The sequence below is a fragment of the Hesperophylax consimilis genome, chromosome 10, assembly GCF_061612785.1.
Source record: "Hesperophylax consimilis isolate HC1 chromosome 10, BYU_Hcon_1.0, whole genome shotgun sequence".
NCBI classification, from domain to species: Eukaryota; Metazoa; Arthropoda; class Insecta; order Trichoptera; family Limnephilidae; genus Hesperophylax; species Hesperophylax consimilis.
Window position 1 is genome coordinate 33,117,747 of NC_142845.1, and position 24,260 is coordinate 33,142,006.

Consider the following 24,260-nt stretch of genomic DNA (forward strand, 5'->3'; position numbering starts at 1 on the left):
TTCGCTACGTTTGGTGATATAGCAGGGTTGCCCGGGCTCATTGGGTGAGGTGTGTTCAGCTGCGTCGCGTGCCATATCGGGAGAGGCCATATCTTCGGGAAATTATTTTCCTCAAAACCTCCTGTGGAAGGTTAATTTAAAAAAAAAATAATCTAAACTAACCCCCGACTGCACAAAAAAGCGTATACCTGTGCATACTTTTATTTAAACATACTTCGTTTTAAGGCGATGCACTACGTCGCGTAATATTTTAAATTGAGTCGTTATCAATAACAACCCTTACGTAGATGGCGATAAGGTTTAAATTCCCGCTTAACACCATCCGCCTGTTTTGATTTATGCAAGAAAAAAAACATGGCCAAAAGGTGCCTTTTATTTTATTTTGTGGATGTTCAGGCATAAATATTTTTTTTTCGATCATTTTATAAATAACTTAATTTGCCACATTATACAATAAAATAAAATTATACAATAAGTAGGAGATTTTGAACTTTAAAGCAGTTTTCATAGGCCTTATACATTATTTCTTTCTGGGCTTATAAAAAGACTTATCTAAAAAATACTTGATTATTTCAAAGGCCAAGATGTATTCTACTCGCAGTATTTAATTCAAGCATCTGACCTATTTCTAGGCGACCAAATTTTCAAACCAAAAATGCATGATTTTGCATTACTACGCATGGCATCGCCTTAAGACAACACGCCGATCGATTTGGTTTTAACTGCATTCGACCAATTTCAGTTCTTCCCTAGTTCTTCATCATAACTTTTTAATCAAAATACACGGAATTAACGTTCTATTAACTGAGAAAAATCAATCAATTCATCCAGACACAATATTGTGTTGACAAGGGACAGCCCCATAGATAGAACAAACGCACATTTCTCAACCCATCCACCCACCACCCCTCTGCAACAAGTTTCTCCACTCCGGGCGTCGAATCCAAGAGCGAGACATCAACACTTTATCATGTTAACTTCATCCCTCTTAAACGAACTTACTCTTATGGGGGATGGATGGAAAAACCTTATTTCCCATCCCTTTCCAGCTTCGGTGACGCCGCAACACGTCGCTCTTCGCATTCAGAATTATTGTGAATTGTATTTAGTCTCAGTCGGGACACCGCGCGGAGTAGACGTGTACTGACAGTTTTTTTATAAAGGGAGGATTCGTTTCTTCATCCACACCCATAAAACTGTTAATTGAGGAATCCTTGTGCCAATTTTAAGGACCCACAACGGCAGCCATGAAGACGTCTTCCTTTTCCCTTCGCGTCATGAGGAGGGTAAGTCAATAACAAAATAATCTAAATTTTCTGTTTATATTTAAACTGTGATTTATTACGAGTTTGAAAACTTCGGATAATGCCGGTTTCTGGCAATGTTTTTCTTTAGCATTGGCGTATGATATTTTCTTCACAACAAGTACGAGCATACATTGGATTAATAACGCAAAGAAAAATATGTCCTATTCAACATAAGGTTTTTTTAACGAATTTAAGCGGATTACGAATTCAAATCATGTCAAATGAGTTTAACAAACTTTTAATGATCAATTATGAATATTCGTTAAATGTAAAAATATTTACTGAGTAAGATACTAAACCTACCTATTATTGAGACCGGTAGGTACTTAAGTTAAGTATGTACTCTTCTTAAACCTATCCTAATATATAAAATAAGTTTTTTTTTTCAAAATCACTAAGATAAATAATAATTCGTTGTGATGAAAAGCGACGGATTGGCTCAACGAATTAAATAACGTGTTATTTTTTTTTTTTCATTTTTTTTGTTTATCGTTGTTACTTAATAATTTATCTTTTTTGGTGAGGTCTTGCAAACTCACAAGTTTTTTTATTTCTTTAAAACCAATGAAATTTATTTTATAGACTTGATTTAAGATGGGCGTAACTGGGTAGGTACCTACCTGTTGTAAGTATCAGACCCGATCTGTCTACCAGTTAGGCAAGCGTCACACCCATCTATCACACCTTCATAACTAACATCGTTGCACCCACATTTTCTGCACGGAGAAAATCTACTGATCAAAAATATTGTTAAAATATTAACTTAAAATTAAATTTTTTCTTAATCCGGTTAAAAACGGGATTGCAGGCCATCAACGAATGAATCGATACGCATCCTGATATTTTTTTAGTAAATTATCAATGTTTTAATGTGCTGACATCGCGTTTGGCTCCCACCCAGGCGTAGTGTGTTCAATTCTTTGGTTGGTTAAGTCATCCATCACAACACAAGCATCATTTTTCGCTTACCTTGGTGATGAGAGATTTTCAAATATTGTCAGGTTATTCGTAACCCGGAAACGTTTTTCTTTATTTAAAAAAAAAGTGTTCATAAAAATCGCATCATTTTTGCATTTCGTTATTATATATTATTAAGACAAACGCAGGTGCTTGAACACGTGTTCCGATGTAATTACGAATTTTCTAAACTTTTATCAGGAAGTGGCCTGAAGTCCCGTTTTTAACTGGATTACCAACAATTTGAAGAGATTTTTAATAAATCAGCAATACTCATTTTCGAATTGTGCGAATATCTTTCATGCACTACTTCGGAATAAGATTTTGTTACCTCTCAATTCCAGGTATGATACTACGGTGTGGAAATTTGTAACCTTTCGTTAAGGTAGGCGACACATTACGCCACCCGCATCATGGCTTGGTTTATTTCAGCATATCGCCCGCCATACACTACCAATGGGAATGTATGGCAAACGATACGCTGAAATAGGTCAAGCCGCAAAAATATAGCTCGCTTATAGCGTGGTCTGTCACAGGCTTAAATGTAAATAAATACACATCGGTTCCACGTATGAAACGCTTAGGAATATTAGGACATTTCAAAGAAAATAGATGATTTCATACGTTGTCTAGATGTTGTCCATTATACGTTGTCCAGATGCGTAAATGGATCAATCTGTAATTTCTTTCAAGCTTTGATGTTGCGTTATGAACTTATTAACCATTTGAATCAACTTCGTTGTTCAGTTATTTTTGAGCTGCAAAAGTCAACTGGTAAAATTTTGAGAGACTTGTTAATTTGACTGTATAATTTTGTACTGTCATTTTGTTGAAACCAAAATAAATCTGAACAAATTCCTAGACTTGGATAAATCACTTGATCTTTTTTTTTACTTATAAATTAAATAGTTCAAAGGTGAAAAATACATTGACCCCTACACCATCAGGGCTAGGAGAAAACATGAAGAGCCACACCCCAGGGGCGTGCCGTTATTTGAATTAAAATAAGAGAAAGTTTTCGCCTTTCTTAGAAAGTTTTCTCTCCGGGTGAAGCCTCACTATTCTGGTATCATCTTTTGGAGGTTCGCTGTCACTGTAAGGTTCTCAACATTGCATAGTTCAGCCCGGAATAACTCGTTGAACTCGCGTTAGTTGTGTAATTAATTAAATATTAATTTATTGGACAGTTTGTATAGCGCCGCTTTTGTGAGATATCACCTCAAGGGCGCTTTACAGTTGATGCAGGTATTACAAAAATATATAAATATTACAAAAATAAAGTGAAGTTAAGTTAAGTAAAATGAAGAACAGGAACAGGTGACACGAATAAAGAAGATGGAGAATCTGCAGCAAGAATCTTAGGTGGTGAAGAAACTGATGCAGCTCCTGCAGCGAGAGAGCCCACCGTGTCCACCAATAGTGCCAGCACGTCCAGGTATGCGTATGCTGCTAATAAAGAGCTGACTCAATACCCTCACATTCATACCAGACCTTGGCAGCAGTGCTGTGATGTTCGATGGACATGGAGACTCTACAGCAAGAATCCTAAGTTGTGAAGAAACTGGACCAGCTGCTGCACGTACTAATCTTTCTATTTTTTTTTTAATGAGGCTGTCTCCTACAACAAATGCATCATATTAATTAGAGCATGTTGACTACAGAACTTTTCGAAATTTTTTGAAAATACCGAATTATATCGTAGACATAAGCTATCAAAACGTTGATATTTGCGGTAAGCCGAAAAGCGTGCGATTTTAACAACTTTGAAAGCCCTTAACTTCGTAAGTGTTAGAGATATCGAAAAACTCACTTTAATCTCGTTAAAAACACATTAAATACAATACATTTTTATTGATACCAGACATTAGGAGATCATCACATCAGTTTTTACACTGTAATTTTTTTTCACGGTATCATGCTTTAAGAAAATAATTTTCTCTACGTTGGAATAAAACTTTGTCAAGGTTTGAGATTCTGTATCTTTTGCATTATATTTGAAAGCGAACTCAATAGCATTGCACGTCTTAAAAAGATTTCAAATTAAAATTCACCCCCACAAATAAGACTAACTCCAGTTCGGTATTTAACCGATTTTTGTTATAATCATTATTAAAAAGTTTTGGACTTTATTAATAATACAATTGCAAGAATTATTTTTAGAGATAACAATATAATCTGCCAAAGCTGCCGCAATATTTTGTTATGGAAAATCACGTCATTGGGTTAAAATTCAAAGCATTATTGTTCTTCAGACAAAACGATTCGCTTACTTAATCCTTTAAGAAGTAGTAGTTCTGTAAGTAATCATCAGTATGTAGTACTTATCAGTATTTATTAATTATTTTTATTTTACCAACTCACTCCGATAGCGTAACCCTTAAAAATATCACATGAACGACCGATGTCAAAGGCACATTATTTCTTTACGACTTTTATCAGAAAAAATATCGTCAATACAATTTACTGTCTAGAATTTAATCATGGTAGTGCAGATGGGAAAGTTGCTACATGAAAAAGTAGGCACTTTGGGCCTCTGCCGTCACTACCGGCCCTAAAAGCTTTCGCGTCAAAAGCTCTTTCTCGACACTTTCAACTGACGCCACGGTTCAGTGTAGCACTTTCATAAAAATAATACATATAATTGTCCAGAACAATACCTACCCACTGTTTCGTAAGGTGGTTTACGATTCGTAATAAAATGGACATTATTGGGTGACTCTTTTAATGTGAACGTGTACAATAAAGGAGTCACAGTGGTTTAGGGTTACGGGATTCTTGTGTGATGCTATAAATGCTTTAGTTTGTTGACGGACTCCGTGATTGAGTGGTTATCCTTGGCTAAGAATCCAGAATTCAAGGGTTCGAATGTAAGATTTTTTCAAATTGTAATTTTGGTTATTTCACAATTTATTCATTAAAATAGTTGAAGAGCGGTAGATGCTTTCAGTATCGCCCTAATGAAAAAAAAGCATTCAGAATCAAAACGATGCTTGAAATGGCTCTAGCCGTGTTTGGTTACTAAATCTGATTCACCCACTTCCCCGCTACCTTCAGCCTCTCAAAATACCCTGATTGAGGATGTCGTAGTTTCACTTGCTCCAGACCATTGGGAGCAGTTAGGACTCCTGTGCGGTATACACATAACATTATATAAAATGTTAAGAATTGTTGTGAAGTGGAGGTAAATAATTGAGGAAAAGGAGATGCAAAGAGAAAGGTTATGCCTAAGGCTATGGTTAATCAGATCTAGTTAATCAACGTCATCTCAATTTCATGGAACTGAAGTGATTTCATGCAACGTTTTCATTCTGTATTTTGGTATTCCAAGAGAGATTCTTGCTCTTTACCTTGGTAACCTTAATTGGGGATTCTGTGGTAGAAGAGAAAGGGGGTAGGGGGAGGAGAAGTGGTTGGGAAGTAACTGAGTAGCAGATAAACCTAGATGCTCAACCCAGATAAAGCTATTTCAAACAACCCGCATCGTTTTGATTGTGAAATATAGAAGTCCATCAAGGGCTTTTGTGTGGCGAGAAAAATATAAAAATAAAATTCACTGAGAAAATGACTGAGAAGTCATAGAATAAGTTGTAGAGGATGTTTAGCTACTTTATGCAGCAGAAATAAATTTTGAGGATGTTAACGTTTTGATTTTGAAGTCCTCTTTTTTCAATGTGAATACCGCACAATAGTCCCAATTGCTCCCAACCGTCTGAAGTCACTGAGACTATGGCATCCTCAATCGGGGTATGTTGTGAGGCTGAAGATAGTGGGGAGGGGAAGGAGATGGGAAAGTGGAAGGTGGGGTAGTACCTGGTTATTCAGATATTTATTTATTTATTTATCAACGGACATCGTCCAAATTACAAAATAATAACACGAATAAAGTAAATGAAAAATACAGGAGTAGACAAAGGTACATGAAAGCAAAGACATAATATATGGTAGATATAATATAAGAAAATAAAGTGACAAGTTGAATCAAGTCAAGAATACGCCGTGGGTCAGGACCACAAAACACTTATAATATTCGGTCACTTGTTTAGCGACTGGCAAAAATCATTCAGACTAATCCCAAAAAAGTTAAGGTTTTGACTTGAGTTGACCAGTCTACACATTCTGGACAATGGTGAATAATATCCATAATTTGTCGAATGATGGTTGAGGAAGAGCAGTTCATTATTTCTGAGTTTTTGCGAGGGGATATTGAAGGGAATGAGTTGCAGTAGAGTAGGTGAATCAATAATACCATTTATAATTTTTAAGAAGCAATTGAGGTCATTTCTTTCCCGACGGACTTCCAAATGAGAGAGGTTTAGAATTAGTTCAATTTCATCATAAGAGTATTTGCCTTTTTCTAAACCTGAATGGTATCTTGCACTAGTAGAAGTAATTGGTACTTTAATTTTAAATATAAAAAAAATCGGTTGAGATTGAACACAAATATCACTTTTCAAAATATAAAACTGGCTATTTCCAAAAATCTAATAAAAATTAGCGTGTAAAGCCAGTTATACCAGTAATTATTAAAAAATGAAAACTACCAATTTGCTTTATCAATGAGAAAAAAAAATCTGGAATCTTTGTATTCGCAAATATACAGACAATCTTTTTTAAAAGAGCCTATATTTTTAAAAAAATACACAATTCGTTATTCTTCACTAAAAAAATAATTTATCTTGTAAGGTTATGCAACCCCTCCGCTTCGAGGTTATTTACATGCGTAAATGATACTGACTTATTCGAATATGTAAAAAAAAGTTAGATAAAAGAAATAAGAAGATAAAAACATTTTTTTAGCAATAATTCTCACAGTTTATGGCTATAAAAAAAAAAAAAACTGTTAAGGATCTATCGTTCAAATAACGAAAAACTGCAAAGCGAAAATTATGTAAAACGAGGTCAAACCGTTTGTAATATTATTTCCATGTCTTATATTTTATGTACCTAAAAAGGACTGAAGCTTCTCGGTAAGTAATGGGATATTTGCATCGGTAAATCTCTTTGAAACTTTAATATTTTTCCAAAATTTATTTTAACATTTTCGTTTTAAAATTCACGGTTGAAATGAATTGAACTCAATAATTATACATCACCTGTAGGCAGAACGGATGGAACGCCAAACAATTCGGTCTTGTCACACACTTCTTGCTTAATTCACATTTATACATCACTGATTCTGGTGGATTTCTTCTGCCATTGACATTTAGCGTAATATATTCTGCTTACACTCCTTTCTTCGTTCATTCGCTCTACATGCCCAAACCATTTGAGCGTCTTTTTCATAATCTTACGCATTACAATTTCATCTAGCATTCTTTGCGGATCTCCACATTTCTCACACGATTATACATGGTTAACACAAATACTCCTCAGTGTTTTTACTTCTAAAGCATTCAGTCTGAAAGCAATTGAATTGAACATTAACTAGTATTGTATTGTATTGACAGAAATTCGGAGGAAAGGTAGAAAAATTGTTGAAAAATAATTAAATAGATTAAGTTAAAGTACAGACCAGTCAACCTAAACGCTGTCTTCTCTAAAAGGTGGACAGAGAGAAAGAGCCGTCACAAAACTATGTCGTGACACCCGTTATTTGATTCAATCATATTAAAATGTATCGTATTCATAGAATAAGAAACAACCATAGGTCTTGTCACAAGGGAAAAGTTATGTGGTGATTGAAAGAAGTTTCATGACGCCGGAGCTTATCGTTGTGAGTTTTTTGTAATTACATAATTTTTATAAAAATATATTTTTTTTAATTTCTAACAATGTATCTAGCCAAAATTTATCTTGCCTCATCTTGAATCTTGAATCTGATGCAACTAGAATTGATTGACTAAGCATAGCAAATTCAAGTTTTCACTCGACCGTTTTGGATTCCTCTTCTATGTAAATTTGATTATTCGTTCGGTTTCTGCTTCAAAATGGTGGCCTTTTTAATGTTTCAATAAAGATTAATTTTTAAAGTCTGAAATCGTCGTGTTTATTTTCTTATTCCCATTTTTTCATAATTATGGTACATACCAGCCTGAAAAAAGCATGAAAGAAAATTATCAGTGATATAGTGACGTTTCTTTGGACTAATTGTATTATTCCTAATTTAAAAAAAAAAGTTTATGCACAAACGGTTTGGTAAAACTCTTCAAACCACAAAATGAAAACTTTACAGAGACGGCTAAAACGATTATTTACAAATTCATAAGACTGATTAAAAATCTTGAAGCTAATACGTAATTTGTTTTTCAAAATGCGTAGGATTTTTTCGAAACAAAAACATTAAATGTACAAACAAATATAGTTTTTAGAATTGAAAATGCCCAAATTAACAAATATTTCTATGCCATGTTGTAGTTTGAAGACTGTTTTATATGAAACCCCTGAAAAAATGGTAATATTGTGTGAAAAGAGAAATATTCTTCCCCAAGCTGTGGAAATACAGTATCCGATAATACTATGTTTGGTCACACCTTACCGTGAAACATGATCAGGGTTTGTTTGAGTACCTACTTGACAGTTTCCTAAAAGTGACGCTATAACGCCATCTTTGTTTTAACCATAGAATAAATAAGATCACTAGAAATTCAAGTAGATTTAATCATATCTATGCCAAGTTATGAGGTTCCACAAAATCAAACACCCAATAATGTATAATTATTCACTGTGTAATGTTGACTTAATCTCTGTAATCGAAATACTTGATATAGGATCAGAAACTCTGCTTTGTATCTCACATAACTTCTATCTAGGGCTATGAAAATGTTATGTTTTAAAGTAAGAATTTCCAAAGATTTTAAAAATATCAACACATTCAAAATTCTGTTCACATCTATCGTTAAAAGTATTTTAGAATACAACTCAACAATTTGGTCACCTTTCTTCAATAATCCCATTAATACCATTGAAAGAGTCCAACGCAAAATTTTGAGGTGTATTAATTTTAGGATTGGAATTACTTTAGAAACAATAGATTATGTTTCTTATTACATTCTTTGAAATTGCTTAAGTTAAGTGATTTATGAAAAATGTTTGATCTTATATTTTTATACATAATTATAAATTATCAGTTGGATAGCACTGATATATTAACGTTGATTCAATTTCATGTACCTACCATTAGATCAAGGTCCTCTAGTATGTATTATTGTGACAATTATAGCAGTCTCAAGATATAACTCAGTTATAAATAGATTGCACACACTTGGGAACTTTTATGGTAAAATCGCAGATACTCTTAAAATGCCCCTAGTGAAGTTTAAAGCTGCACTAATAAGACATTTTAACGTCACTTATTTTAATGAGGTCATTACATTACAGGTTTATGTTATTGCTTCTCTCTTTACTGTTTACTTTACTTTTGTATGTAAATGGCACTAGTGCCGTAAATTCTAAACAAATAATAATTGGGTAATTTGGAACCTTCACGCGTTTATATGGATCTCCTACAAACATAGGTTCCTGCATTCCCTCAGACAAACTAATTACATGTCCCTGTCTGACAGTTTGGTATACCTAGGAGATTGAAAATTGCAACATTTAATCGAAACGTCGTCACCCTATTAAGACAGCCTCTGCAGTGTACATATTAAGTGACCCTCAGGGTATATAATATTGAGTCTACTATGAGAACCAGGAAAATTTACACGTGCTCTCAAAAGACCAAGGGTAACTAAATGTTAACCAGCTTCCCAAGTAGTTATATCAATTTGAAAGATTAAGAAAACATTGATTACAGAACACCACAAAAAAAAAGGTTCGTGTACAATGTGTGACCATATGTAAAAATCTCCTTAAGGGCGCTGTACAATATGGTTCTAATTAAGTCCAAACAGTTTCAGAAAATATTCACGCTTTTCTGTCACGTCACTTCAGATAAAAACAGTTTTATTAGAAAGTTAGGCTTTGAGAAGATGCGGTTTTGGACTAAGAGGACAATACTAAAAATACTGCACTTTGTAAAGTTGGTTTTTTTCCTCCTTGTCTTTGATATTACATTATTTATTAGAAAACTAGTGGCAAAGCAGTGTTAAAATTTATTTGATATTCTTATATTTGAATGGAAACCAATGTTTCCACTAACTTAGTATCTTTAGCTTCTAGCCCAATAGGCCTCTTGCATCCCATTTTTTTATTTTATTTTCCGGTTTAGGCAAATATTCTAAGACATTCTGTATTTTTTTTTTTTTTTTAATCGTATTTTTGAAACCATGGCGATTTTTTGAAAATTTTAATCCGAAAAATCGGACCATTTTTTCATAAACCGGAAAGACGGAACATAATTTATGGGTGCGAAAACAAAATAATTACATAGCCCAAAAACATTTAAAAAAAAAACGACGCATTTCACACGAATGGCAGAGGAGAATAACGAGGCATACCAAAAATATTACATCTCATAAATATTTTTTTCCTTGAACCTTCTTATTGATCATTAATCCTTATTAATTTATTTAAAGTTTTATTCCAGCAGTACTGGGAGGATATTGCAATCTCAGTCTGCCATATTAAATGAGATGACATATAATATAAATATACTTATACACAATATTATAGGATTGATGAATATATACGATTATAATGTTCAGTCACTTAATCCAAATATTTTACAATAAAACCTAATGTACATAAAATTAAATGAATTAAAGGGGAAGGTTTATCAACAATATGAAATATATAAACAAGTATAAAGAAGGTTCTCATAAAATATATTTAGTTGGTCGAAGTACCTATATATTCTATATGTACCAAGGTTGGTTTTTGTTTTTGCAATGAGACTATTTTTAACAGCTGCACATTCTAGTTATATAACATATAACTTGATATTGTACCTCTTGTTTGATACTATCCAAATGTTGCGATTTAAATTATTCTTGTACTCATAAACTCATAATAATATATTATTAAATTTGATTTTGTTAAAATCAGGACCATCACCATTATACTTCTAAGACAGCCGCCACGGAAGGATAATCTGTACGATTTTCACATCATAACATCTGTCACTTCTGAATAATATCTGTCATGTCAAAACGAAGTACTTCCAATTCTAACGCTGCGTTTTGTTACTGTTTTGTTATTTAATTAAACATGGATTCGTGTAGTAACCGTAGGATCCGAGATCGTAAAAATAATTATAAATATTGTATGGTTCCTTTGTGCCCAAATACTTCGGCGACTACTAAGGAAAAAAGATTTTTCGTTGTACCGCGAATTTCAGCAATTAGAAAACAATGGTGTATTGCAATTCATAGGTCCAGTCAATTGGGTGAACTGTCAAATAAAACCGTACGATATGTCTGTGAAGATCATTTTAATGTAAGTATATTTTTTACAATATTATTGTTTGAACACAATATTTAAAAAATACATATTTTTCTTTGTTGCATGCTTCACGAATAGTTTGCTGTACAGTACAGTAGGTTGAGTAGGTGGGTCTATTACCTAGTGACAACAAGCCTACACACATTACAATATTGTTACACTTTTGCAGGCTATTCTCAAATGAAGATACTTATTATATTTGCATTGTTAAGTTTGTATTGAATAAATACAATGTCTCTTGATAAGTTGTATTTTTATTTTCAGTTAAGCGTGGATGCTCGGAAATGGCCCCAACATCTAAGTAAAAGGGTGCTTTTAAAAAAAGGAACCATTCCTCATAAATTTGAATGTCAAATTGGAGCTGATGGGCGAGATCTACTCAATGTGGTGGATCAGCATCCAAGCTCATCTAAAGGCGGTGAAGTGTTTGTTGCAAGTCTCGAGCCAATGTCTCCTTGCCTGTCTGATGTGGATGAGTCTGTGCCACAACAGATCATCAATCAACCTCAAGACTACGTTGAACTGGAAGTGTCGTTTCCTCTCGAGAAGCCTCAATGCTCTGGACTCCAAATACTTCAACAACATGTGGATGGACCACAAGATACATCAAGCTCCGAAGAAAACTTTCACATGTTGATAGTTGAGAACGCAACTGATTCGAAAGCCATTCAATGCAATTTGAAAAAGAAATTCAAAAGTAAATTGACAAATACAGGAAAAGAACACAGTAGGGGTCCAATCGAGTGTTTAACTACTCGTGACGTAAGTACTTCTCCTGTGAAGCATAATAAAAATACCAAGAATGTACAACTAAAGCATGTCACTCTTCAGCCAGACAGTTCTGCCTCGGAATCGGCATCTGGTTCAGAATACTCCCAACAAGCTACGTCAGATTCGTACGTTGATAGTAGTTCAAATAGTGATTTCAAAAGTCTGTCATTGAAATTAACTCTGCAGCATATTGAAAACAAACCAAAGCTGTATTTAGGAATCCTTAAAGATTTTTATTGGATTGTTAAAACCCTAGCACTCCTTGAAAATATAAACATTTTAAATGTTTTAATCGTTTTAAAAAAAATTAAATTAAACTCTAGTTTCAGCATTTTAGGTGATGAATTTGGCCTTTCTGAGGCTCAAGCTTCAAGAATCTTTAAGCAAAGTTTACCGAAGTTATCTCGTCATCTTGCAGAACTGGTATTTTGGCCTAAGTCAGAAGCAATAGAAGCCTTACTACCAATTCCATTCAGAGCAAGATACAAACATGTCGTATCAATCATAGACTGTTTTGAAATTCAGATAGAGAAGCCATCAAATCCACTGCAGCAGGCACTAACTTGGTCAGAATATAAAAAATGCAATACACTCAAGTACCTAATATCAATCACTCCTGATGGCTTTATTAACTTCATTTCAAAGGGCTTTGGTGGACGTACTACAGATATGATGATTGTGGAAAAGTGCGGCTTCTTGGACAACTTGTCTGAAGGCATGTCGGTAATGGCAGATAGAGGTTTTAAGCAACTAGCTACTATTTTAGAAGGCAAACATTGTCAACTTGTGCGTCCACCAAGTGTTGTTACAGGTGTAAATAGCACTAAAAGAGAGGTGAAGTTATCCAAGCAAATAGCAGCCCTGCGTATACACGTTGAACGTGTAATAAGCCGGCTCAGAGAGTATAATATTCTAAAGCCACATTCTTGTATAGACTTCCATTTGACTCAACAAGTTGACCATATTGTTATGATTGCATGTGGACTCATAAATCTACAAAAACCAATAATTTGATCATATTAGTCTTATTAATATTATTAGTCTTTTAGTGTTTTGTGCTCTACGCTAATGTTTAGTTTAAAATGTTATGTGCGCTTCATTATCATATAAACTTTAACTTGAATATAAATATTCATAATATGTACCAGTGTAATTTTGTTTATCCTTCATGTAATGTATATAGAATAAGTCTAAAGTGTATAATATTATGTAATTATAGCGCCAGTATGTGTTTTTTATAAAAACATATGTTGGAGCTTTTACTTAGAGTTTATAGGCAATGAAGCCACCAAAAGGGATAATATCAAATACTGTAGAATAATTTATGTATAACACCTTCAACTTCTTACATTTACCATACATTCTGATTATGCTATACTAGCGCCTCCTAGCCCCGTGACTTCTGTGGGTTGGTTTTTTTTAATGCATGTTATTTGAAATGTTTTCTTTATTTTACGTTAATAAATTATATAAGTCGAAAATAAAATATTTAGTAACCTACATACGACCTTACTGTTCTTATGCTCACACGTAAAAAGAATATTAAAGCCCGCCATTAGGTTTGTATTGTCCCGAAGAAATGCAACATGCTACACTAGCGCCATCTAGCGGCCAGCGTTACCAGTCAGTGCAAGTACTGACTATAATAATGCTTCCAATATTTTACTGAGAGTGGATTGATTGCTATTCATTCATTACGCCTTACTTTTACATCAAGTTTATATAAATACAGTTGTGTTGTAGCAAAGTGATCATGTTCCACTTTTTAATACATTTCTATTTGTGTTAGAATTTCCACTTTGTAATCATTTTCTTACTTCCAATAATAAATACAAAAAAAATCTATGCGATAATACAATAACATGTGTACGTATTATCAAATAAATACTAGGTATAAATGTAAAAATATGTCTTATGTAAACTTTTTGTTTTTGTTTTTCTGTCACTTTATACAAATACATATTATACTATGGTGGATGGGATGAAAATAATATGATGCTATTGTACATAATCAATATAATCATGTATTATTATGAATAAAGAAGCGAGTGTAGTGCAGTAAATACGTGATTTATTTCAAATAATGTATACCTATACATTTTTTTTAAGTACAGGAAATATAGCTCTGGACCAAAACAGCATGGCTTTATTAATAGCTTCGACACAGAATTCTTCATCGTAATCGATGTGGAAAACATTTATTTTGCCAGATGATTCAAAGTTGGGTTCAGCAACACAAAACACTCCCTTGAATTTGTTCAGTACAAACATTTGTATTTGCATTTGTGCATAATACTTTCTGGCAACAACACCCTCAAAAAAGTAATTTTTCATTGTACTATGTTTGACTGGACCACAGACATAGGAATTAATAGACGAGAAGATAAAGGCGAGGGGTAAAATCAACTGTTGAAGAACGAAGGGAGTGAAGATGACTGTGATTCGTCAATAAATCAATCTGACAGTAAATAGGCATCTCGCATTATAATATCACCATTTACTTCTTAAAAGTAAAATCTGCTTTGAATGAATAGACATTTTTACATGGGAGCGCAAATTACTCGCCACGTTATGAACAAATTTGCGAAGTCCAAATTCGGCAAAGTAAGGCAGCTTCTATATTCAGAGTCATAGTTAGTTCAGAGTATTTAGTTAAGACACTTTTATAAATGTTCATAATTTACTTCCCAGCAACCAACCAGCTTTGTGTTTCGCGTCCAGACGTTTCTCGATGTGATAGTAACAACTGGTTCATATTATACGATGTGAATATGCTTAAAATAAAATAAAATAATGCTTATATATGGAATGTAATACGACAATTGGGTTTATTCTCTTTTTTCGCATCTATTTTTACCAGTTTTCATAGTACAAGTAAACATTTTGCCGTGTTATTTCGTAAAATGAACCGATGATGCCTGGACCATAGTTCGCACAAGAATGATGACGTCACGTTTTCAAATATCACTTGAGGCCATACGCGAGCCCAGCCGGCTCAATGGAACCGGTATGGGGAGTGGGGATAATACGCTTTTAATCACTTAGGGCAGGTCTACTAATATTCATATGTCTATGGACTGGACACTTGACCTCAACAATATAATCATCAGTGACTGCATCCGGGGAGCCACCGATAATTGGTAATTTGCAACTGATTTTGAAACCACATTCTTTATATTTGTGTCCCAGTTGGTTTGCTAGTACCTTTAACACCAAAGGTTCTAAAAGCCGACCTCGTTGCATAGCCTTTGTGTCTGGAATCTTGGCTGCCCCTAAGATGACTTCAGTCAATGTTCCATCCAATGTTTTGCAGTTAGCTGCCTCGTATAGTTTGGATGCAGTAATTCTGCCATATCGCATTTCGTACCATAACGGGCAGTTAGCCTGCTTTCTTGTTAATGAAAAAACTTCCTCGAAGATATTTGGAGGAATATTTAGATCACATGTAATAAAATTGATGAAATCTGTAGCACTTGTATTGTGCAGGTTTCGTGTTTTCTTAAAAGCAGAAATCATCCTGTGCATGGACAAACAGTCAGTGGGCTTCGGATCCATGTAAAGTTGAGTCAGTTGGCATCGAAGCCCCTCCTTAAGACTCCTTTGGAGTACTGCTGCCAGGAAATCTCCATTACCTTTTTCCACGCTTTTTACTGCGTTCTTGCCAACTTGGGATGCCAGAATGAACTTTTGGGAGGTTCCGACACACGATAACTTTGATTTTCTCCAATAACAGTCGACAGATGTCGACGCTGGTTCTTCACTTCTCCTATGGAGCCATGTTAGAAATGCCAGTGCATGTTTACAGCCACCTGAAAGCAAAATGTTCCAAATATAAATTATTTGTCAACAGGTAGCTGGCAGAGACCCTCGCAATGATTCTGTGTTTGTTACATCACACAAGAGTTTGCTCTTCCCCACATCTCCATAGGGTAGAAGAGTGTAGAGGTTAGAGGAGAGAAACATATTTTACAATATAGCGACATACAGTTCAACTAACCTCTAGAAGCTGCACAGTCTTGACATTCTAAGACTTGTATTTCATCTTCCATCTCATCACACAAAAGTACAACAGAGTATGCTTTTTGGCGGACACGGTGCTCGGGGGTTATTTTTGCTTTCACTGTGCAGATAGGACCTTCTCTTTTTACCTGCACATACCCGATAGCATTATCACCATAACTTTCACGTGCAGACCTTTAAAATATATAATAATAACACGTTGAAAACAAAAGACAGTTGCATATAACTGAATGTTAACAATTGTCTTAATAATAATAATTGATGGAAACATAATATATAAGTACATATTAAATGTTGTCAAAATATATAACATAATATTCGTATATTAGAAGATACAGAAAAAATACTAACCTTTTTGTTTTGACATTTCTAATTTCGCTTCCAATGAAATTCATATTATTACTTAGAAAAGTAGCCATCATAAATGAATCTATGTTCGGCAAATTGTCAGACTGACCCTGAACAAAACCTACTTCAATCATTTCCAAATAATATATGCTTAATTTCTCAACAAAGTTAGCGGACTACAATACAAACAGCCAAACCCCAAACAAGTGTCAATATTCAAATTCACAAGTCGCCGGAAATCAAGGTGTTGCCATATAAAAAAAATAATCAGTGTGGAATTTTACAAAAATTAATTCAATAATATTGGAGACGGAACATTTTCAAGTGGTGACGTCACAAGCCAAAAATAACAGATTTATTTATTTTATTTAAAAAAAACTATACATTTCAAAATTTTTTGAGTAACATTTTCGTAATCTTAGTAGAGAAATCTATCCACTCATTTTTTTCCAAGTCATTAGAAAATCCTTGCAAGTGGCCTATTAGCATGCGCTCTCTTGACATGGTGGTGGAACACAGTTCTGTATTATTATGCATATTACTTACATAATACTTTTGGACCGCAAAACACGCCCATGTGGTGTTTCTAATGTTATTTTTTATTCTATGGTTTTAGCCCACATAATATTACATGAATTTTTAAGCATTGCGTGTAGGTGAAATTTGACACGGAACTGTTGCGTCAAATATGACTTAATTAATTATTAACACTGTCATTGTTTTTCTCCTTAAATTACAAGTTTATTCTCGCGTGTTAAAGTTTATAAAAACTCTTTCAGTTATAGTGCGATAATACTTCCATCGCCAAACTAATACATATTTCCATATTATTGTCCCATCCGCTTCCTAGCGTACGGTACGTTGTGAGGCTGAAGGTAGTGAGGGAGGTAAAGAAGATGGGGAGGAGGAAGTTGAGAATGTAATTGGCCAATCAGATTTGGTCATAAAACACGGCCAAAGCCATTTCAAGCAAAGCATCGGTTCTGAATTATGTTCTTTCACCAGGACTTTTTTAAAGATGGTTTGGGCACGTAGAAGTCGGGGACGTCCAAGGAATACATGGCACGATCAAGTGAACCAAATACTTGAGTCGGGAAATATAAAGAGTCAAAATAATAGAAGAGTATTATGTAACGATGTACGTATGTGAATGAGCCAAGGAGTGTGTGCCAAGTCCGAGTTGTTTGGCGATCCTTCCTCTCTGCTTACATCTGCGGAGAAATGGCGTGACGGTTAGTTAGTTGTTTATAATTTATTTAATTTGAAAAATAAATCCGAACTTACCCATCAACACCAACAATATGTTACTTGTACTATAAAAAGTTACTTTAGTACGATAACTTTTACCATGTGTGTAAAACAGTGTTTCTTTCATGTAACAAAAAACTTTTGTAGCCCATATTTTAAAAACTTTATGAAGGGATTATTTTTAATTGCCAACTCTTGAACTTTGCGAGCTTAGTTTCATAATAAATATTCAATGTCATAGCCCCACACAATGCCTATGATACAAGTTTTCAGTATTTATTACGCAACATCACTCCACGACACCGAAATTATTGCAAAAAATTAAGCATTTTTAAGCACTGATAAACTTTTGCATTTAAATAAATTAAACCCCTTAACCTTAAACAAAAAAATAAAGAGTCATAAACAAAATAAAATAAAACTGTTCAAAGGCAATAGCAAACACAACAAAAAATAATTTAAAAAAAATAATCCATGCGCTCCTTTTAATTCCGAGATAAAACATTTCAAAGTCATAAATCACTTCACTGTGTGTTTAAAGAATACAGAGGCGTATTGTCAGAATTCGAGGACGATTTAGGACGAGTTGTTTCGGAGAATTTTAACAACTCATCAAATTTCTACGTTCATTTTCAAGTTCTGTGAAAGATTTTTTCAAGTCTGTTTTTATTTCAGTTCTGTCAAGCAACTAGTCTATGATGATATAATAATAAAACTTGAATAGGACTTTCACAGAACCCGAAAATGAACGTTGAAATTTTACGAATTTTTGAAATTCTCCGAAACAACCCGTCCTTAAAGTTTATTTTTCGATCCTGATCATTGTACAAAAATTACAAAGTTTTAATATTTTCGTTCAAAATTAATTATTTTAAAAACTTTCTAAAATCGCTCAATCCGAAACGGTCCCAACAGGCTATGACGTCATTATGACGTATTAAACGCTAAGGCTGTCATCAACGGTGGCCATTGTGATATATGATATAAGATGTCATAACGCTACGTTCATGAAAAAAAACGAACATTTCGTTTGGGAGAAAAATCAATAGTAGCACATTTTAAATCGTTATGGAAAATGTATTGGTCAATATGAAAATACAGGATGTCCGATGGTAGAGTGCTCTACCTTCGGTGGGTAAGTCTACATGATTTTAGAAGTAAAACAGAAAAATAACTTTTTGGAGAAATTCAAATGTTTTAAGCTAGTTTTTAAAATAAAAAGTTGAATTTTTTTCTATGGGCAAATAAATATTGGAAATTCAAAAAAGTTATTTATCTTTTTTACTTCAACCATCATGTAGAATCACATCCCAAAGTTAGCTCACTTTACCTCCAAACCCCCTGTATAGTTAAAATGCCTTTAATAATGTAATTTTAAATTAATTTTTATTTTAGATGGTAAGAAACCAGTGATAATACCTTAATTACGGAGGGAAACGTTCACAAAAAAATCACAAAAAACATTAGTAAAAACAAGGTGACTAAGTTTAATAGGTATTATTATTTTTTTGGTAAACTAATGTTTAAGACAAGATTTTTTATGCATAGCACAAAGGGTAACAATTATTTTTATAAGCAATAATTATTAGCCTGAAACACTCATCAAGTTTAACATTAGTTTACCAAAAAAATAATAATTAATATTTGACAAGTTCTAGTATCTTCACCAAAAAATGTAGACAATTTGTCTCGACGCCATCTAGTGAGAGAAGTAGCACTTACAATGCTTTTCTCATATAAAATAAAGTTGGTTATTTTCAGGTGAAAAAATGTAACAAGCAGTAATTGTTGAATGAAACACTAATAAATATTGAATTATTTCGCGGATAAGAGATAAGCAGCCATAGCTCAGTGGTCAGAGCTGTCGACTGGAAATCGAAAGGACACGGGTTCAAGTCCCGTTGGCGTCATGTATCTTTTATCAGGAGATTTTTCAATGTGGATGAGTGTTTCAGGCTAATAATTATTGCTTATAAAATAAGTTTAATAGGTTTTGATATGCGGTAATTATTTGGCTACACCAAAACTAAACGCCGAAAACCAATTCAACATTATTATACTGAAATACCCGCCCTTATAGGATTGGAGCTCGCAACACCATATCGCATCTACATAATATGTAAGCACACACTTCACAACTACCTTTGATTACACATCTGCAATTAGGCTGTTCGAAACATTTGCACAGGTTGGTAGCGCAAACCCAAAAAACCATGATAATACTTTTGGTAGTGAAAATCTCAAATAGAAGGTGAAATTTTTTTGAAATAGCATTTCTCATCTACATATTGTTGGCTTTCACCAAATCAAAAATAACCCACTTTTTTAAAAATGGATAATTTAAGAAACAATATTTTACGTCATGGAATAAAATGAGTTTCAGAAAAAATCTATATTATGGTATTAATTTTTATCGTTTGTTATTTCAAACACTAAAATCTTAGCCAACACTAATCCATCATTTCCCCATGGAATGATAAAATATTAATAATAATTCCCGATCCATCATTTATCAAGTCACCGTAAAATCGTACCGCCTATGTTCTTTTTGAGTGTTTCCAAAAAGTTACTGCAGCTTTAAAACGAAGTGTATAAAGTCATTTTTCAAATTTACTATCGTGTCGTGGGTATAAACAAAACTTCAGGAACGATTTTTAGTGAAAATCTAAGGATAAATGTATTAAAAACATTTGAATAATACCCAAATAAAATAATGTTGTAATTATATGTTTTTGAAATTGAACGGTTAGTGGCCAATGTCCTAACCTAGCAACTAATTCCGTGGCTCGTTTCTAAAAAGGCCAAGGTCAGTTTCACAAGAACTTCGTAGATTTGCCCTTTTTGGCAAGTTTCAATTTTAAGACAAGCGATTTTCTAGTGTAACATTGGGACACCGAAAATCTGAAAAGCCTTTCTTGAAGTCGAAAGGTTTAGGATTCAAAAGATAACCCGATTTTGAGGCAAAATCGCAATATATCGAAAAACTAACAATCCGCAAAATCAATAAATTAAATTATTTTTCAATATTTTTCGCGTAAAAAAAATCCCGTAAAATGTGTGGTAAATTACCGCGTTATTGTAGCGCTTCGACGATATTACAATTATACAACAAGTGTAAATATTTAATATCTCTTTATTTCTTTTTAAGGTTATTTTGTAAAAATAACATGATTTTTAATCAATTGTCGAGTAAATACTCGACGAGTATATGTAATTATTCAAGAAACAGAAATGCGATTGGGTATGATTGCATAAGAAGAATTGTAATGCGTGAGGTTGACTCCACTATAAACAGGAAATTGTTTACTTACGGTTTCTTGTTCTATTGGTCTCGATTGGTTACTCCCTTGTGAACCTTTTATTTTAACGATTTACCACTGCGAGTGGCGCGAACAGCGAGCGTATAGCAAATACCATTTAACGCACAGTAAAGTAGGACAAATCCATCCGTTTCTGGCGGCGATTATTGTGATTCTAAATGTGGGCCAGAAAAACTCCAAAAGTCCCCACCAGATTAAAAATTTAAAAAATCGTTTACATCCAGCGTTGTTTCCGGAAGGAGCTCACCAAAATCCATATTCATATATCAGTTTGATTCCGAAACCCAACAACTCAAACTTCCGCTCAAACAGGAAGATAATAATGCAGTCGACAGCCTAATTAATGGGAAGGCACTTGGCTAGTAGCCGGAAGGGTTTCATTTGATATAAACATCATGTACAAACTTACTTCCTTTTCAACACATATTCTCGATGCTTACTAAAATGGTCAGTACCTACTTTAAACCTTGGAGTTTACATCACCTCGAAAGCTCTTAAATACCCTAGATAATAATCATTAACTTCGTAAGAACAGTTAAAATGAACGTTGAAAGAGATATAAAATACATCGAATGAAACACAAACCTTATCAGTAGAAACGTGATAAAAGTTTTCTGAAAAATAAGGCCCTCCTTTCGTTGAACATTTCACTTGATTTTGTAAACTAAAATACATGAAGAAACCCGTTTAAAAAAGTTAAAATTTTCCACAATTAATATAAAGTTGCTGAAGGTCGTGAAATATTAGAGTTGACCCATGAAACACACATTTAGGATGGTGTGTACTGGTGCATAGTACGATTACCCTTTTGACAGTGGTGATAACGAAATGTCGCGTCACTGAGAATCAGCATTTTTTCTTGCTTATGCATACTTATTGTTTTTAGTGAAAAAGGGACACGAAGTGAATAATATGTTGTTTTGAGTTTTTGAATTGTTCCTACAGTCAGTTCCAATTTTGAAAATTAAAAGTTTTTTGGATGTGACTAATTTCACGCAGGAATATTTTTCACCACCTAACACCGTCTTGCAACATTTAATTGGAATTTTCTTTTCAGAAGTCGAAAACCAATTTGAAAAATGCTACATGCAAGTAATGCTTCGGTGTGAGAAGTATATGTAGTAACCTTTATTACGTACTAGTACATTTTTAAGTACTGTTGCCTTTTTTTTCTTGATCTACTAAAATATACTAGCATACCTCATCAAACACAGAACGTTCATTGATCACATGCTCGCTGGTCTGTATCGCACCGCATCCAAATATCGCCGAGTTTTTAAGGCAGGGTGAGAGACAACATCATCGTGAAAATGTATTGAGTTTTTTTGCAGGGCCATGGTCAAGGAAAAGTTGTATATTTCAAAGTCCCGCTGATGGTTCGCATTGTGAAAATACGTTGGAAATCAACCATGGAAGTGTGGGCGCTTCTGCAACAGCAACAATGCTAAACAATGCACTTCAACTGACCATTTGACAGAACACAGATTACTCTAAATAAATATTGGACACCAAGTCTTGCATCACCAGCCAAGAGAGATCAAGCCTGAATAATAACAATACTTCCTGGCTAGACAGTATCTAATAGTATTAAATAAAAATTATACATGGTTTTCCAATAAGAGATGTTATTATGGATAGCCCACTATTTCGCTAGATGTTACTTTTGAAGCTGTCATTTTTTGACATTTGACAAGTAAAAACTACGCCATTAATAGAAATGGAACAATACACGCTTCAACAACGCATTGAAATTATAAAAATTCACTTGAGTGAATCAATTGCAAATCATCTTGAGTGATGAGGCCCATTTCCACCTCAGTGGCTTCGTCAACAAGCAAAATTGTCGCATCTGGGGCTCGGAAAACCCATGAGTTATTGTTGAAAAGCCTCTCTATCATCAACTGACTGTTTGGTGCGGTTTATGGTCCGGCGGAGTCATTGGACCTTACTTTTTCGAAAATGAGGCTGGAGCAACAGTTACGGTGAATGGGTTGCGCTATTGAGAGATGATTAACATTTTTTTATGACCTGAATTGGATCATTTTAATCTGGACAACGTTTACTTTCAACAAGACGGCGCTACATGCCACACAAACAACGAAAGCATTGATCTTTTACGATTGAATATCAAAATTACATCTCTTATTGGAAAACCCTGTATGTGTAGTTATTCATAAAATAAAGAGTGGTAAATTAAAATAAATGAAAAACCTTACACTGTTTATTATCATTAGAGCAGGTGACAAAATAATAGTGACATTAATTCTCCACACGCGGACCTGATACGAAAGATTTCAGGAATTCTGAATAACATGATCACATTTTATCGTGAAATATTTTTTCGAATTATGTAATAAAACGGTCTTAATCTTTCATTATAACTCGAAGAAAAGGAATTTAATTACTGAAAGGATATTAAAAGAGGACTTGCGTCTGCCTTCCTGGCAAGCCGTTGTTCCTTTGTTTTATTGTAAAAAAATTTACGAAGGGTTTTTGACGGAGATTATAATTTTATCTATAGAATCCCAATTTCACGGCATGGGAATTGTAAAGAGTTTTCAATACGGAATATTACCGAAGGAATAAATTAAGTTAAATGATTGAATTTCTTTATAATTAAAATAATAGAAGTGAAAAATTTGAGAATATTGTTATATTTTGGGATTTGAGAAGCTGAAAGTTTTTATTTATTTATTTATTTATAAAAGCCATTTTTTACGTTAACCCATCACAGGAGAGAAAAATAACTTCCCTCAGGCCATATTTCATCTTTGAGGATGCTGTGTGGGGGGTCTTTTTAAGGAAAGGGAGGAGAGGAAGTTCTGGGAAGGATAATGTATGAGGGGTGGTAGGAATCTAGGGATCATTGCGTCTAGGAGTCATGGACAAATAATCTATCCATCCTTTTGCGGCGCCAGGCCAAAAGGGTTGTCAAAGAGTCTCCCCAAATCAGCATATTCCGATGTTG

General features: G+C 33.9%; 2 protein-coding genes across 2 annotated transcripts in view; one reads left to right on the forward strand and one right to left on the reverse strand.

Moving 5' to 3' along the window:
- Positions 1–1,192: 1,192 nt before the first annotated feature.
- The window catches only part of LOC149420641 (neo-calmodulin-like), a 346,944-nt gene continuing 323,876 nt past the window's right edge, over positions 1,193–24,260 (forward strand). Inside the window, exon 1 of the mRNA XM_089636859.1 lies at positions 1,193–1,286. Coding sequence (XP_089492985.1) covers positions 1,248–1,286 — 39 coding nt within the window. The 5' untranslated portion in view covers positions 1,193–1,247. The remainder of the gene's footprint in view (positions 1,287–24,260) is intronic.
- On the reverse strand, positions 11,991–16,858 carry LOC149420642 (uncharacterized). Its single transcript, XM_089636305.1, has 5 exons — positions 16,728–16,858; positions 16,354–16,550; positions 15,435–16,165; positions 14,469–14,651; positions 11,991–12,158 (listed from the first exon to the last, which is right to left on the reverse strand). Exons 1-5 carry the CDS (start codon positions 16,856–16,858, stop codon positions 11,991–11,993), a joined length of 1,410 nt encoding a protein of 469 aa, XP_089492431.1.

Coding starts and splice junctions, on each gene's coding strand:
- LOC149420642 (XM_089636305.1), bottom strand. CDS start 16,858: ATGATTGAAGTAGGTTTTGTTCAGGGTCAGTCTGACAATTTGCCGAAC. Junction 16,551..16,727: donor AGAAATGTCAAAACAAAAAG/GTTAGTATTTTT, acceptor TATATTTTAAAG/GTCTGCACGTGAAAGTTATG. Junction 12,159..14,468: donor GGTCCAGAGCTATATTTCCT/GTACTTAAAAAA, acceptor ATGTTGTTGAAG/TATTTGGAGTCCAGAGCATT.